General features: G+C 37.8%; 1 protein-coding gene across 1 annotated transcript; it reads left to right on the top strand.

Moving 5' to 3' along the window:
* The first annotated feature begins 742 nt into the window (after positions 1-742).
* TERB1 (telomere repeat binding bouquet formation protein 1) lies at positions 743-17875 on the top strand. Its single transcript, XM_063313063.1, has 17 exons — positions 743-851; positions 974-1102; positions 1942-2073; positions 2825-2885; positions 2976-3088; positions 3195-3317; positions 4321-4473; positions 4934-5065; positions 9250-9375; positions 9992-10155; positions 11240-11613; positions 12346-12410; positions 12871-12954; positions 13644-13874; positions 13981-14081; positions 14211-14420; positions 17558-17875. Exons 1-17 carry the CDS (start codon positions 743-745, stop codon positions 17873-17875), a joined length of 2625 nt encoding a protein of 874 aa, XP_063169133.1.
* The last annotated feature ends 272 nt before the right edge of the window (positions 17876-18147 follow it).

Below are 18147 nucleotides of genomic sequence, written 5' to 3'. Positions count from 1 at the left end.
TTTTGTGTTTTCCTTACGTAAAACAGGTAAAAGGTTTCTGTTTTTCATCTTCTCTTTTTGACTCTAAAACTATTTTGGTCTTTTGACCCATTAATCTCTGCAACAGTGTTCAAGCACTCAGGAATGTATGTATTTCTCTGTGTTAGGACTATGTGAAAGAATGCCCACGTTTGGGAGCTCAGAATGGGTCTATTGTACTTAGTTGTTTTTCTTTTTTGTAATATATATGTCTGCATGTTAAATATGGTCAGCTATCAAATAAAATTTTTATTATGATAAAAGATTAATGCTGTAGTCAACTTTGGATATGTTTTATTAAATATTTTCCAGTTTAGAAATAGGTATTAGGTATGTTCATGGCCTTGAATTATATATATAAAAAGGTGTGATAAAAATATAATAATAATCCCCAATTTATTAAAGGCTGGTACTAAATCTGCTCTGTGTACCCACAAGTCTGGAAAGAGTTCTTTTTCTTGGTATTTGTGAATATAAAGGCAAGTAAGTTCAAACTACCATGTAGATAAAGACATGAATTAACAACAGCAATTCCCGTTTATTAAAATAATAAAATTTCTACTTAGTAAATACACTGCCTAGTAATTGTTTGGAATATTGATGGAAGCCTTAACATTAGTGCAATTGACTATCATGGATGGTGAGATTCTAGCCATTGATTACCAACTGTTAAAAAAAAAGGAAAATCTAAATTTTCTGAAATCTTTCTTTTATCCTTCCAGATATGAAAACTGATCTGAATTTACTCCTTGAATGTCTTAAGTATCAAATGGACCACCCAGCTTCTCAGAAAGAAGCCTTGGTTACTATTTATACAGTTTGTCAACAAAACAGTAAGCCTTGAATTTTACAGTTGTAGTTGTATTGTGTTTGTTTTGCTCTTTGGGATTATTAGTATGGAAATAATGTATTTTAAAACATCATCTATTGTTCACCGGGTCTGTTTTTGCTACAGGTGCTGCCTGTGATTATTTTAGAGAAATAGGTGGTTTGATGTTTGTGCGTAATCTTGCGAAGTCACAAGTGCAGAGTTTGGTTAAGGAAGCTGCTTTATTTACATTAGGAGGTTTAGCTGAGAATAGTGGTAAGACACAATTTCATTCTCATTTCATTATATCATTGTTTTCATGCTATTTACAGAATGCTTTGTTTTTATTGATCTATTCTTGCAGATCACTAACATAAAATGTGAATTTTTAAAATACTTTACAGTAGCTATCTGGAATCTGATCACCTGAAAAATCACCTTTCTAAGGAAATCTCCATGTAACAGTAGCTCAGGTGGAGGGGCAGAAGATGATGAGCCAGCTATTTTTTAACAGTCAACAGATGTTCCAATGCTGGCTTCTGTTTTCTACAGAAGGAAAAGAAATCCTTATTGAATGCTGTGAAAATAGTTTATCATGGAGAGTTCTGGTTGACTTAATATCAAAGCACCTTTAAGCTCATAACATAAGTGATTCTGCAAATATTAATAAAGAGATGCATTGATAAAATAAGTACTGTTAGAGTCATGGTTGTTATGCAGTTGCTTGAACTCCCATTAAAATAAGCTCCTAAATGTCACTGAAAATACTCTTAGAGTACAATCCTATCTACTTAGAACTACTCTCAACTGAGTGTGTCTAAGGTTGCAATTTTAGATTAGAACTCTAAAGACACTTACTTCAGAGTAAGTTTCAATTAAAAATAGGGTAAAATTTTGGTACTTGAATAAATTGAAACATTTTATGCTCCCAAAGCTACAATTATAATGTAGTTCTACCCATATTTCTGAAAAGTAAGTTCCATTAAGTAGGTGAGAATAGTGATTATAGTCACTATATTTGCTCAGTTATACATATTTATCAGAAAATTCAGTTGTATTTGATCAATTAATGCAGTACAATATAGTCTTATTAACAATATATTTATTTTTTTCAGTGTTCTGCCAGCAGACGTTATGCACAGCTGAATTATTTGAGGATCTTCATATGTTTTTAACTAATAAGGATTCTAGTATGAATTTGAAAAGAATGTCTGTATATGTCTTACTAGTGCTGGTTTCAAATAACAGTAAGATTTTTTCCCCTCCACATATCAAGAAATTGTTCAAACAATTGTCCTCACTTAACGACTCTAATTGGGACCGGCAACTCTATCACTAAGCAAAGTGGTCATTAAACAAAACATCATGTGAGCACCCCTCTTAGTGATAGCAGTTCCAGCAGTCCTGGTTGCAGTTATTAAGTGAATCACCCACAGTAGTTAAGTGAGACATCATGTGACCATGATTTGTGACCTCTTGCTGGCTTCCCCATTGACTTTCCTTGTTGGAAGCTGGTTGGGAAGGTTACAAATGGAGATCATGTGACCATGGGGGATGTGACCTCGTAAGTGTGAGGACCAGTTGTAAGTCATTGTTTTCAGCCCCATCATAACTTCAAACTGTCACTAAATGAATGGTTAAACTGGGACTCCTGTAGCTTAAATTGTAATAGGCAGCTGTCAAATTAAGATTAGGTACAACAAAGTCAATTACTAGAGTGAGGTTTATAGTATCAATATATTTTCTGTTCCTAGTGAGATCCAGAATAAATTATAAATGTTTGATCAGTTTTACTTGTTCTGACAAAAAAGAGAATAAACATAATACAACATACAAACACGAGTCCATAATAGCACCCTGGGATGAGTCAGGAATCCTGGCTTGTTTTAGGTAAAATGTGGAAAATGTATAAACACTGATTAGATTTCATTGAGTTATTAGTTGCTTGATATCTGAAGTGTTCTATTTAATTTTTTAAAATGTTATTTAAAAATATAGAGAGTGGACAAACATATGTGAGAGAATCTGGATGCCTTGATATTCTCCTACAATTATTTAGGTAAACTAACAAAAAAATTCCATTACACAAGTAATTTTTTATAAGCATACATGACTGTTTTCATTATGTGCTATCTATTTTGTCTAATAGAGCAATTCCTTCAGAATCTCACATGAACCTTCTGGATCATAAAATTGATCAGTATCATCTGTGGTCTTCAGTTTGTAGTAATCTTTGTGCATGTGTCAACAATCCTCAGAATGGTAATTACTTTATCAAGCATTTGCTTTTCTTATTTTTTTATAGTAAATATAGGAGGGATGGGATGACAAATGACTAATTTTCAAAGCATATTTTGTTCACCTCCAGAGGAAAATCAGAAAGCTTGTAGTCTGGTTTTTCCACATGCAAAAGACTGGTTACAAAGTTGTATGGAGCCTGAAATAGTTCGTCCAATATGTTCATTCATTGGGCTCACTGTCGCAAATAATTGTAAGTATCTAATTGTAAGTATCTAACTGTAAGTATCTCTGTATGAAAACATTTGCTCTATGGAATAAAATATCATTCATAAGCGGGGAAAAAAGAGACAGAGTGACCTGATGCATGACACAAACTCTAATGTGATTTGTTTCCATTTAGGTGGCCTTTGAGAGGATGCAGTTTGTAATAAGCAAAGTGATGATGTGAAGTGAGCATTGTGGTGTATGCGGCATGGCTGGGATATATTTTCCTTTTTTTAATTGTGTGATTTTTCTTTGTCTTATTAGGTCTGTTTTAAGTTTATGCTACAGTTTCTATTTCCTTTCTCAAAATAGCGGAATCCAAAATTTGGCAATACAATTAGAGGGGACTAGGAGTAGCAAAAAGAGATGTAAAGGCTACAAAAGGCATGATTTGATGCGTTCCACAAACCAAACATTTATTTATTTATTTATCTATCAAATTTGTCACTGCCCATCTCCTCCGACCGGAGGGACTCTGGGCGGTTTACAACACAGAATAAATATACAATAAAAACTCAGATAAATACACAGTAAAATTCCAATAAAATCCCATTAAAAACCAAAAAAATTTCTTAACTACCTCAGAACAATTATGAGTTGTTCAGAAAAACATGATTTAGAAATTTTGATTTAAGCTTATGTGAGAACATCATTATTTCTTACAGTTTCTCCTATACTTGTTTTATGAATCTTCTATGTAAAACTATAGAATAAGCTAGTTTTGTGTACATCTGCTTCATATTTTGAACATGTTCATCTAGCTCAGTTACAAGGGAGGTTTTTGAATCTAGTGGTATTGAGTTTGAGATTCCTCTGGAGGTTTTGGGTTAGCTAGTTTTTGTTTTATTTGTCTGCTTTAACATAATTATAAAGAACCAATTAAAAATTGTTCCGCTCTCCAAATCTTGAAAACAAATGTAATTAAGTCTATACATTTTTGTCTTAAAGCAAGCTGGTAACTGTTTGTTGTTTGGGATTTTTTTTTCAAGCAAGAATGCAGAATTTTTTTATTTCTATTGGTGGATTAGCTGTTTTGGATGAGCTTCTTGCCAAACTGATACATGGTTCATTTGGGAACAGTAGAAATGTAAAACTTGCTGTAGTGGTGACAAAAACTTTGGATGCCTGTATTGCTGATAACTGTAAGTAGTTTCTATTTGTAAACTTACTATTAATTACATAATGCATTCTGTGTATCTATGGGTTTGCATTCAATTCATTGTCTTATCTGACATATCTGATAGAATGTGATATTAGCAGATGATCCATTGATCTTATTGCTAAGCTCTGCCTTGCCTTCTGACTTATTCTGAAACAATTGCAAATGTGGTTGAAAGAGTATTTCCAGTGAAAGCTACACTGGAGATACTGTAAGAAGGGTAAGGGAGCTGAAAGTTGCTCAGCGTATTTTCACATCTCATAGCCAAGTCTTTATCATGGCTACTGTGCCCAGATAGCAAACTTTGATCTACGGAGAATGTTTGAGACACCTGGAAGCAACGATGCAGAAAGTTCTCCTAAATGTACAGCTTTGTATATGCCTTCATTGTATTGCGTACCTAAAAAGGCATGTTTTTCTTTTAATTTTTTTTGTGTTGATAGCTGCCATTGGCATTCATTTACCGAGGTATAACTTTGTGCCTAACCTACTGAAACTGCTTTCTTACAACATTTTGGATTCAGGAGAACAATTCAGCATTATACTTACTCTTGGACATTGTACAGAAGTCTGTGGTAGGGTTCTTAATGATTTATTTGTTTATTTAAGGGTAGCGAATGCTGCATTGAGGTACAAACAGCATTAGAATTTCAACACGTAATTTATAATAATAAGAATGACCAAACCTGATATTGGTAGAGTAATCTATGACTGATTTTTGAAGTTGCATTTAGCTTTCATCTAAATGGGAAAATCAGCCAGAATAAAATATTCGAAGTTCCAAGTGATGTGAGCCCAATAAAATATACATATGAAGTTATTCCAACAATTTAATAGAACTTTGCTCCCTAAATGTGGCAAATTTCAATTGTGCATGAATTGACCTGAAAGATAACTTCTAAGCAAATGCAAACAGGATTTCACAATACCAAGGAATTGAGTTTAGGTGTAGTTAGTTTTACAAGTGTGGAACCATAGGAGTCATTCTGATGTCTGACTTCTGCCAAAATATATACTGAACACCTTGAACCACTAACTGTGTTTGCACATTTGTTGTTTATTCGTTTAGTCGCTTCCGACTCTTCGTGACTTCATGGACCAGCCCACGCCAGAGCTTCCTGTCGGTCGTCAACACCCCCAGCTCCCCCAGGGACGAGTCCGTCACCTCTAGAATATCATCCATCCATCTTGCCCTTGGTCGGCCCCTCTTCCTTTTGCCTTCCACTCTCCCTAGCATCAGCATCTTCTCCAGGCTGTCTTGTCTTCTCATTATGTGGCCAAAGTATTTCAGTTTTGCCTTTAATATCATTCCCTCAAGTGAGCAGTCTGGCTTTATTTCCTGGAGGATGGACTGGTTGGATCTTCTTGCAGTCCAAGGCACTCTCAGAATTTTCCTCCAACACCACAGTTCAAAAGCATCGATCTTCCTTCGCTCAGCCTTCCTTATGGTCCAGCTCTCGCAGCCGTATGTTACTACAGGGAACACCATTGTTTTAACTATGCGGGCCTTTGTTGTCAGTGTGATGTCTCTGCTCTTAACTATTTTATCCAGATTTGTCATTGCGCTTCTCCCAAGGATTAAGCGTCTTCTGATTTCCTGACTGCAGTCAGCATCTGCAGTAATCTTTGCACCTAGGAATACAAAGTCTTTCACTGCTTCTACATTTTCTCCCTCTATTTGCCAGTTATCAATCAAGCTGGTTGCCATAATCTTGGTTTTTTTGAGGTTTAGCTGCAAACCAGCTTTTGCACTTTCTTCTTTCACCTTCATCATAAGGCTCCTCAGTTCCTCTTCACTTTCAGCCATCAAAGTGGTATCATCTGCATATCTGAGATTGTTAATGTTTCTTCCAGAGATTTTAACTCCAGCCTTGGATTCCTCAAGGCCAGCTTGTCGCATGATGTGTTCTGCATACAAGTTGAATAGGTAGGGTGAGAGTATACAGCCCTGCCATACTCCTTTCCCAATCTTAAACCAGTCCGTTGTTCCGTGGTCTTTTCTTACTGTTGCTACTTGGTCGTTATACAGATTCTTCAGGAGGCATACAAGATGACTTGGTATCCCCATACCACTAAGAACTTGCCACAATTTGTTATGGTCCACACAGTCAAAGGCTTTAGAATAGTCAATAAAACAGAAATAGATGTTTTTCTGAAACTCCCTGGCTTTTTCCATTATCCAGCGGATATTGGCAATTTGGTCTCTAGTTCCTCTGCCTTTTCTAAACCCAGCTTGTACATCTGGCAATTCTTGCTCCATGAACTGCTGAAGTCTACCTTGCAGGATCTTGAGCATTACCTTACTGGCATGTGAAATGAGTGCCACTGTTCGATAGTTTGAACATTCTTTAGTGTTTCCCTTTTTTGGTATGGGGATATAAGTTGATTTTTTCCAATCTGATGGCCATTCTTGTGTTTTCCAAATTTGCTGGCATATAGCATGCATTACCTTGACAGCATCATCTTGCAAGATTTTGAACAGTTCAGCTGGGATGCCGTCATCTCCTGCTGCCTTGTTATTAGCAATGCTTCTTAAGGCCCACTCAACCTCACTCTTCAGGATGTCTGGCTCTAGCTCACTGACCACACCGTCAAAGCTATCCCCGATATTGTTATCCTTCCTATACAGGTCTTCTGTATATTCTTGCCACCTTTTCTTGATCTCTTCTGCTTCTGTTAGGTCCTTGCCATCTTTGTTTTTGATCATACCCATTTTGGCCTGGAATTTACCTCCAATGTTTCTAATTTTCTGGAAGAGGTCTCTTGTCCTTCCTATTCTATTGTCTTCTTCCACTTCCGTGCATTGCTTGTTTAAAAATAATTCCTTGTCTCTTCTGGCTAACCTCTGGAATTTTGCATTTAATTGGGCATATCTCCCCCTGTCACTGTTGCCTTTTGCTTGCCTTCTTTCTTGGGCTACTTCTAGTGTCTCAGCAGACAGCCATTTTGCCTTCTTGGTTTTCTCTTTTTTTGGGATGTATTTTGTTGCCGCCTCCTGAACAATGCTGCCAACTTCTGTCCAGAGTTCTTCCGGGACCCTATCTACTAAGTCCAGTCCCTTAAATCTATTCTTCACCTCCACTGCATATTCCTTAGGAATATTAGTGAGCTCATATCTAGCTGATCTGTGGGTCTTCCCTAATCTCTTTAGTCTGATCCTAAATTGTGCAAGAAGAAGTTCGTGATCTGAACTACAGTCAGCTCCAGGCCTTGTTTTTACTGACTGTACAGATGTCCGCCACCTTTGGCTGCAAAGGATGTAATCAATCTGATTTCGGTGTTGTCCATCTGGTGAAGTCCATGTATAAAGCCGTCTCTTAGGTTGTTGGAAGAGAGTGTTTGTTATGCAGAGTGAGTTGTCTTGGCAAAATTCTATCATCCTATGTCCTGCTTCATTTTGTTCTCCCAGGCCATACTTACCTGTAATTCGAGGTGTCATTTGACTGCCCACCTTAGCATTCCAGTCTCCTGTGATGAAAATAACATCTCTTTTAGGCGTGTTGTCCAGTAGGTGCTGCAGATCCTCATAGAACTGCTCTACTTCAGCTTCTTCAGCATTTGTGGTTGGGGCGTATATTTGGATCACTGTGATGTTAGATGGCTTGCCCTGAATTCGAATTGAGATCATTCTGTCGTTTTTTGGGTTGTATCCAAGCACTGCTTTAGCCACTTTACTATTAATTATGAAGGCTACTCCATTTCTTCTGTGGTCCTCTTGTCCACAGTAGTAGATCTGGTGGTCATTTGATGTGAAGTGGCCCATTCCAGTCCATTTCAGTTCACTGACACCCAAAATGTCTATCTTTAGTCTTGACATCTCACCAATAACCACATCCAATTTGCCCTGGCTCATAGATCTTACATTCCAGGTTCCAATGATGTGTTGATCCTTAGAACATCGGATTCGCCGTTCACCACCAGCACCGTCGGCCGCTAGCCGTCCTTTCGGCTTTGAGCTAGCTGCGTCATCACGTCTGGGGCTAGTTGAGCTCATCCTCTGTTCCTCCCCAGTAGCATTTTGACCATCTTCCGACCTGGGGGTCTCATCTTCCGATGGTATACCGACATATCTCTGGTTGTACTGATCCATTTAGTTTTCACGGCAAGAATACTGGGGTGGGTTGCCATTACCTTCCCCAGGGATCGCATTTAGTCTGACCTCTCTGTCATGACCTTCCCGTCTTGGGTGGCCCTTCACGGTTTAGCTCATGGCATCATTGAGGTGCTCAAGCTCCAGCACCACGACAAGGTAACAATCCTTTGCTGAAGGTGTTTGCACATAGTAGTATACTATGGTTAGTTTAACATGGCTTATTGAAGAAACTATTAATGGCTAGATTTGCACAACATATTGAGCCATAGACTGTGATTACAAACTACAATGTGGTGGTTCACAAAACACCTTAAAATTATGCTTTATTTGATGTATGCATTCTGTGACTATCTTTTAGAATAAGTTTAGAATTGGCTTCTGGATAACTATGGTACTTCTAATCTAACATAAGATTCTTGAGTTTATAATATATCTTAACAATCAACTGCTGATGGTAAGTTGACAGTGATAGCAAGATGTGAATTTAAATTTTAGATCTTATTGGTGGCTTGAGGTTTCAAGTAAATCAGGTCAGATGTTCTTGAGTAAGCCAAGCTATGCTGAAAACTCAGAATCAATTGCTTTTTCTTAGAAAGATGTTTTCAGATGATCTTATTTAATTGTACAGTTTGGACAAATACGTTTACTGTGGCTGATTTTTTTTAGAGGAAAATCAATATATTCTGGTTAAGAACAATGGCCTTCCACTTATGATTCAAGCACTAACTGAAACGCAGGATGAAGAACTAAATAAAGCTGCTACCTTTGTGTTGCAAAACTGCAAACAGATCAGTAAGATTATCATTATTTTGATTTCTGTATTTAAAAGCACCTAGGCATGCTTCTAAATAGTCACTTGCCTGGCCATGGTAGGAAATAAGAACTGTATTCAGGTTATCAGTATTAGAAGCTGTTGCAAAATCAGTACTTTAGGTTGAAACTAATTATATTTATTAGACTGTTCTAGGGTTTCCAATGTATAGATTGTACAGTATTTTATCGTAAGCCTAATTTCAGATTGAGAATGTGTTTTTGTGAAACCAGTGTTATAAATTAGCAAATGTTTCTAAAATTTTCCAGGTGGCACTGAATGTTGTGACCCTCAGTTGTTTTATGCTGTGCTAAAACACTTTTTGAACAATAACATATATAAAAAGAAATACTAATCAATAATGTTTGGGCAAGATGATTTTACACTAAGATGTCTGGAGCAAGAAACTGCTATTAAACAGGCCATGTATTTTGGACATTTAGGTGGTTTCTTGTGTGAATAAAATAATTTATTTGATACAAATCATACCTTAAATATGTTACACATTGGGGGGGGACTGTAATACCTTAAGTCTTTAGTGCAAAATATACATCTTTATTTCTGTGAAACACAATTATTTCTATTCTTTTTCTCAAGCTGAAAAATTGTCGGTGAAGACAAGTCAGCGTTCATTCCTAGTGGATGAAAGAAGTAAATTGGAAGTAGATTTGCAGAACAAGGAAAGGATTCTTGAAGATTACTGGAATGAAGCAAAAGAAATTTTATATAGAATCAAAGGCCTTGAAAATGAGCATGAAGAGGTTTTTTCCTTCTCTATCTCCTTATTGTAGTTGAGGAAATCTGTCAAAATCAGAAAAATAGGGAGGTTTTATATATGTGAGCAAAATGGCATTACATAATTTATAAATGAAGAATGAAAACTCCCATAAGTTACTATTAATATAGTTATATAAACATATAATTTTTATATATCCTATTTATATAAACAATATGTCTACAATTTAGGCCTCACTGCATCTTACTACTTTGACCTTTCATTTCTTTAATTTGCTGGGAATTACAGCAAGGACATTTTTATCTGTCTATATAGTGATAGGGTAGCATTCTGCTGTGACAGCATGGTGCCTGATACTGCAATGTTTACTCCCCAAGTGCAAATTAGCAGAACAGTACTGTACAGAGGAGTGGTATCTTCTCTGCGGTCACTTGGATGAGGTGCTTTATGCTGTGACGGAGTGTATTTTTACTCAGAGTGCTTCATGTTGTTTCCTCCATCTCACTTGGCAGAGCCTGAAGGTGCAGGCCTCTGCCTGTTGGAAGTGCTGGTGAGAAGGATGTGAGGATTTGCAATGGGGATTGCTGCATGGGTCTTCTCCAGTACTAGCAAAAGCCAGGAGATCATTCTGTGCAGACACCATAAACACATAACAGCCTCTTCTGACATTCTCGGAAGAATCTGGTTGTATTTTTTTATTCCAGTCTTTCAATTCTTGGAATTAATAATAACTCAATGAGCTATGCTCATTTGCATTTTAAAAATGAATACAGTGAAATTCCATTCCCTTGTCAGTGCTTGATGGGCCCTTAGCTATTTTGAGTGTTGTTTTACATATAAGTTTGATTTCTTGAAAGCAGTAGCTGCTGGGGAAATTATTCAATCATGATACTAATTTAATGAATTACATCCAAGCATTAATTCATATTATTGAGCTTTCTTGAGATCAGTTTCTCATGGGCTTTCCTGTTGTTCTTATAGTCAAGCAGAAGGTATAATATTTGTTTTGTTCTATTTAACACCTACAATCATGTTGGATCTGGTCCTGCTCTGCAGGTTTGTTTTCTCTTTATGCATTTGTTTTCTTTCACTGCTGTTTTTGAATGTAGGAAAATGTCAGAAGAGAAGTATTAATTGATGATGATATCCCTCAAAAAAAGCTTCTGCAGGCTATGACGAAACATCTTCAAACAAATTCCAGCAAGCAGCCTTCTGATAATGGCAAAATATATTCAGAAGTGAAGAGCCCACTACAAAATTTTATTACTAATGTGCAGAATAGTTCTAAATTTGAAAATAGTTCTTCCAGCATAGAACAATTGAAGTCTGCCAACAGGAATTCAACTGACGCTTTACTCACTCAAAATGATCCTAATAATCTTCTTCATGCAACTGAAAAAATGACAACATCCAGCACAAATGAAGTCTACATTACAAATAAAAACAGTTTTCATGATTTTAGAAAAGGTGATGCTCAAGCAAGGTAGTGTACCTAGGAGCTTCTGTATAAAACTGGCTTGCTACTTTGATCTTAATTGTAAATCAGATTTTCAAATGAAAATGTAGTATTGGGTTGCTTCTAGTTTTAGTTATGCTTTGATCCAGTTATTTTAGGTTACAAAGGTTCACTTAAAGTATCTTATCCTTCTGAAGCTTTGTAATGAATTCTGAACGGTCTAGAATTCCATCCTAAATTGTACAGGAAGCTTTGCTGTTATCTAAACGTTTCTTTCAAAGTTAGAAATCAACTTGCATCTGCCATACTAATTCATGACTTCTGGATAATGCCACATACAGGAACTATGTATGCTACTCTAAGGATTTTTTTCTGAAGCACGATATAGATAAATCATAGGGTGGGGGAATCTTCCAAATTTGAGTCTGAATGTGAAATATGCACAGTATCATCTGCTGGGGTTGTCAAATTGGTCAGTCTGTCAAAAGCAGTATTGTGTTGTCACAATGCAAGCCCTGTCCATTTGGTATGTGTGTCGTGGTGGTGTATGCACATTCAAAAGAGATGAAGTTTGTGGCACAAAAGTGCAACATTGCTTTTATCATTTGACAGACTCAGCTGAAGCTGTGGACACCCATGACCGATCACTGTATGTTCCTCAGTTAGCAGTGCAGTATGAAAAACTGAAGTACTTTTGAGGCAACTGTCTATCAAATCTCCAAACTAAAAATCTCAATAATATTCTTTTAATCTTTTCAGTGAATTCTTTTTTAAGAGACCAGATTTTGTAGTAAAAAGCCCAACCCAAAAGATTCAAAGTACAGGTAGATATAATTTATCTAAATATTACTCTAATTTCAATTTGATTTTTATAAATTATATTTTTTATATGGATGACAAAAAGGGACATAGCTACATGCTGTGATATGCTACTCAAAATGGCTAAGTGCTAGAATATTACATCGATAGTAAGTTTGCTTTCCATTGAAAATATGATTTTAATACTTTTTAACAATCTTTTGAAGGACTAGAATCAATTTTAAGCTAAATATTATCAATATAAGCCCTATGTTGCTGTATCATACAAAGAAAACTAGTATATCTGAGTTAATGATTAAATTAATAGATCAAAAGTTTAATCTGGGAATGTTAGTTGGCAACTGGTGTTTATGTATTTTGGCTGTATTACAGTATTTCAGTCTAATTCTTTTTAAATACATTGGCAATATATAAAAGTAAATACATCCATTTATCAATGCATTTCGCATATTTTATTTTTCAAAGAGCTACAATATCCAAGCAGCCCAAGCAGAAGGGTGTGCCGTGTTCTGACTGTTCCTGCTAAAATAAGAGAACTCAGGTGTTCAGGTAATTTTCTAAAAACTTACTTTAAAGATGCGCATAGGATTTTCTGTTCAGAAGGACGTCCCACTGAGTTCAACAGTAATGACACCCCAGGTAGGATTTCAGCCAGTCCGCCAATCCAAAGTGGCCAAAATTGTCAGGAGGTTTGAGCCAACATTCCTAATATTAGTCATATCAATGTGGGCGTAGCAAGATGGCATGGATAATGAGAATTATTTTCTGGGACTGCCCTCAATCTGGTCTGGCTATGTACCAATACCATGCCCTCATCTGGGGTGTTTGCTATTGTATAACTTGGCTCCTTCCTCGCCCAGCAGAAAAGTCATATTTTGGCTTTTCTGTGAGGATATATTGGCCTGCAGGGCAATTCTACAAGCCCATCTTTGAATTAGGTTTGCCCCATAAATTCCTTCTTTCTTTTGCAAATTCAAGTATATTTTAAAATTAAAATTGCAACTTTTTATTGCAACTTTTGAAAACTCATGCAAAGAAAGTCTTTTTTTTCATAATTTTGTATTTTTGGCTGGTTATAGGATATCTGTGCTAGATCCATTGAACATTTTCCAATAAGCGTTTTCTAGGTTTAGTGATGGCATTTATCATAATATGATTAAAGCAGTCAATAAATCTGAAATAATTAAGTAGTTTAATGTCCTGTATCTGTAACATTTTATTTCTATAATATTTTTCAGGTTGTAGAATAGGAGGACTTTCCTTAAACAGCCGAAATTTTAGCAAGACTCTGCAGTCTTGTCAACATTTATGTGAACAACACAAAATTATTCTAGAATATGAGATGCAATATAAAAGGAAGTTGAAAAGATCTATTATCTCTAACAAGAATACTCCTACATATAATGATGGTAACCACGATGTCCAGAGATTCTTTTGCAAGAGAAGCTCAACAGCCGGGAAAGAGTTAGGTGTGCCAAGGCAACATTACCTCTTGTAGTAATATCTAGTTTAGCCCCACTCTTTTGGTAATTTTCAGAAGTTCTGAATAAGCAAGTAATATTTTGTTTCAAACAGCAAATCTTAAATGGGATGCATATTCAAAGAACCAAACAATGGAACAGAATTATAGTCTTCAAGACGAGGACCTGAGTGAAAACCATCCATCTGAAGATGAGGTATGGCCACCTGAATCCCAACATTTTGTATATTGATATCTGGCTATAAATTTGAACACCTGATACAGTGTTCTTTGTTGAAAGGGCTTATACTGAAACTCTTGGTGTGCTGTTTTAATTACATTGCAGAATACTGAAACTCATCTATCAGATAGGTCTGCAACAACCTGGAAAAAAAGGAGACGGAGAATCAGGAAAGATTTTACATCAGAAGAAATAAAATATATTTTGGAAGGTGTAAGGAAAATGGGGCATCATTGGAATTCAATTTTATGGGCCTACCCATTTCAGAAAGGACGGACAAATGTCGATCTTGCTAAGAAATACCGCAAGTTACAGGTATTTCTGTTTTTGTAGTTGTTTTCTACATGGGCTGAGAGTGAGTGAGGGAAACATTGGGCTAACCATGAGTATTTACTCTCTTAGTGGAATAAGATTATCCTCTTGCATTTCAGAGAAGGCTATGCAACTGTCATGCTTGTGACTCTTTATAGTGGGAAGAGCCCACTGATGTTTCAGAATGCAGTCCTGCTAAATGAAAAGCATAGTTTGGAACTAAAGAGGATCAAGCATGAAGTAATTTAGATAGATGTTTGTACCTCTGAAGCAAAGTTTAACTCTGTATGTATACACTAAAAAAAAAATCCTGAAATTTGATTTGATAGAGCTACATTGCAATTGGAGTCATGGTGATAGCTTTTAGTTTTGAGTTTAGTTTTTAAAGAGTATTCCCCCTGGTCCCCAATCTCTCATCTGGGAATTGTTTAATTAATTAAAAAATAGGAAAGCTTTTGGTAGCAATACATCCCGAAATGCTGAAAAGTAACATCAGTTGGTAGACTCAGCTACCATTTCATCCATCTAGAAAATGTCTGTGAATCTTAATTTGAGCTCTAACCCTTTTACAAAAATGGCATAAAAAGCTGGTCAGTGACTGCAGTAAAGATACTAACTAGTAACATTTAAAAAATGGAAGTGATTTATCTGCAGAGATGGGGAACACCTGGCTTCCAGGTGTTGCTGAGCTACAATTTCCAGCAGAATCTGGATGGCCACATTTTCCCCTCTTCTTGGTTAAGACTGCAGTGTCAGTAGCTGCTTTCACGTTTCATGTCGTTCGTCTTGGTTTAATAACATCCACTTGATAAAGGGGAAGAGAACCCATGTGGGACATTATGAAAATGAAAGTTGGAATATTAGGTTGGAACTGAAAAACTAAATGAAAACTTGCCCTTGAGCTCTACTAGAATTTTAGAGAACTAGTACACTATGAGGAACTACTTGAGGAATCCAAGGCTGGAGTTAAAATCGCTGGAAGAAACATTAACAATCTCAGATATGCAGATGATACCACTTTGATGGCTGAAAGCGAAGAGGAACTGAGGAGCCTTATGATGAAGGTGAAAGAAGAAAGTGCAAAAGCTGGCTTGCAACTAAACCTCAAAAAAACCAAGATTATGGCAACCAGCTTGATCGATAACTGGCAAATAGAGGGAGAAAATGTAGAAGCAGTGAAAGACTTTGTATTTCTAGGTGCGAAGATTACTGCAGATGCTGACTGCAGTCAGGAAATCAGAAGACGCTTAATCCTTGGGAGAAGAGCAATGACAAATCTCGATAAAATAGTTAAGAGCAGAGACATCACACTGACAACAAAGGTCCGCATTGTTAAAGCAATGGTGTTCCCCGTAGTAACATATGGCTGCGAGAGTTGGACCATAAGGGAGGCTGAGAGAAGGAAGATCGATGCTTTTGAACTGTGATGTTGGAGGAAAATTCTGAGAGTGCCTTGGACTGCCAGAAGATCAAACCAGTCCATCCTCCAGGAAATAAAGCCAGACTGCTCACTTGAGGGAATGATATTAAAGGCAAAACGGAAATACTTTGGCCACATAATGAGAAGACAGGACACCCTGGAGAAGATGCTGATGCCAGGAAGAGTGGAGGGCAAAAGGAAGAGGGGCCAACCAAGGGCAAGGTGGACGGATTATATTCTAGAGGTGACGGACTCGTCCCTGGGGGAGCTGGGGGTGTTGACGACAGACAGGAAGCTCTGGCGTGGGCTGGTCCATGAAGTCACGAACAGTCAGAAGCGACTGAATGAATAAACAACAAAAGTACACTATGAAGTAGAATTATAGCAGGTCTAAAATCTCCCTAGTTGTCACCTTCCCCAGCAAGCTGGGCACTCATTTTACTGACCTTGGGAGGATGGAAGGCTGAGTCGACCTGAGAATCCAGCTTCCGCTGGAATCAAACTCGGATCATGGGGAGAGTTTCGGTTGCAATACTGCCACCTACCACTCTGCGCCATACAAGGCTCCGACGACTGGGGAAGGCAATGGCAAACCACCCCGCTATAGTCTGCCAAGAAAACATCGCGAAAGCGGCGTCCCCCCAAAGGGTCAGACATGACTCGGTGCTTGCACAGGGGACCTTTCACCATATCACTGGAGATATGATGACATAATCAGGCAGAACCTCTGTAGCCCAGAGCCAAAGTCCTTTGGCTTCTGGGATATTTTTGGAGAGAAATTTTTATCCCAAAAAACTTTTATACTATACTTTTTAGAAATTTAATGTAACTCTGGTACTTTCTGCTCAAAAATGGCAGAAGTGGCGAATGACTTTTGTTTGACAGTTTGTTTACCCATATTTGGCAGCCCTGGAGGCCTCTAGGAAAAGTCTCATGTTGACGGATCACTCATATTTTCTGTAAGGCATCAATTTTCAGCCTGTAGGTGTTTAGATTCAGTTTTGTCACTGGAGGATGCAGCTTTCATTGGCTAAAACTGGTGCCGTAACTCTGAGGTACTGGAACAAGATATCCAAGCATAAATTAGCATGGCCAAACTCAGTCCAGGATTTGGCCCTGAAATCATTATTAACACAGATCTTGGGTAAGATGTTGGCAGTATATCGTGTTAGAGTTAATAGCTTCTGATCCATTTCTGAGTGCAGTTTGCAGTTCATAATCCTCCCATAGTAGACCATCCCAAGAGGTCGGGGGTTTGGTAAAAGAACTGTAATCCTGAATAATACATTTTTTTTGAGCTAGACATCTTAAAGTTAATAGCTAGTTGGGCAAACCAGCTAAGAAAGATTAGGTGGTGATGGGGGAAACAATCAAAGCTAGTTGTATCCCTTTCCTGATTGCTTCAGCTCTGCAACCATATTAGAAGCAATGAGTAATCGACACAAAGATTAACATATGAATCTTGTATTATTTTTCTTTTACAGAAGAACGAAAAGAGCAAAAATACCTAACCTCAGTGAAACTGGTGTATAACATAAACTGAATATATGTTGCTCAAAATGTATGACTTTGGCAGCTCCATTTACACTTAATTGTGAAGATACGCCACTTGCCCAGTGCGATTATGTTGCATATTGATGCTGTATAAAATCAAAATGATCGCATTGTCTTTTAAGGAAGCATGTAACATGATAACATTTGTAGAAATAAATATGAAAAGAATGACTACGGAGCAGCTATTACCACGACGGCTAAAGTTTATTATGCTTTAAACATGCGCTCGCTCTCTGCTTTTGTGCCCCTGCAAACTATTTGGGCGCTTCACGCCACTGCTCTTGGCTCAGCGCGGAATTCAGCCCTGCATCTCGCGCTGTTACAAAACGGCGCGGCCCCGCAAGCCCTGCATCCTCCTCGAGGTGTGATGAGAAAGGGGCGGGGCCAAGCCGAGCTATTCATCTTCACTCCTGTATTGTGCGGGAAACATTCGGGCGTAGCCAACGAACCTGCAGTGCCCCATGCCGGCGCTAGGGGTCCCTAATTGGCGCAAGCTCTGGGCGGCGGCCCCGAAAATCTTGAACTCATCGTCCGGCGAAAATCCGCTGCTGTTGGTGTCCTCGAAACCGCCTGACTGGAAGGAGTGGATCAGGCTCCCGTGGGGAAAACATTACCCCTCCAAAGCCACTCTGCCCGTGACTGCTGTACTCCTCCAAAGCCACGCTGCTGATGAAGCGACGAACGAGCGTCGAGCGGTCGAAAAGGATTCCAAGAGGGAGGCAAAGATCAGGCACCAATTGGGACAGGCGGGGTCCT

Source organism: Candoia aspera, chromosome 11 (genome assembly GCF_035149785.1).
Source record: "Candoia aspera isolate rCanAsp1 chromosome 11, rCanAsp1.hap2, whole genome shotgun sequence".
Classification (NCBI taxonomy): Eukaryota; Metazoa; Chordata; class Lepidosauria; order Squamata; family Boidae; genus Candoia; species Candoia aspera.
Note: the sequence above shows the minus strand (reverse complement) of the source record. Positions and strands in the feature narration are given on the sequence as shown.

Coding starts and splice junctions, on each gene's coding strand:
- TERB1 (XM_063313063.1), top strand. CDS start 743: ATGAAAACTGATCTGAATTTACTCCTTGAATGTCTTAAGTATCAAATG. Junction 852..973: donor TACAGTTTGTCAACAAAACA/GTAAGCCTTGAA, acceptor TTTTTGCTACAG/GTGCTGCCTGTGATTATTTT. Junction 13,875..13,980: donor AACAGCCGGGAAAGAGTTAG/GTGTGCCAAGGC, acceptor TGTTTCAAACAG/CAAATCTTAAATGGGATGCA.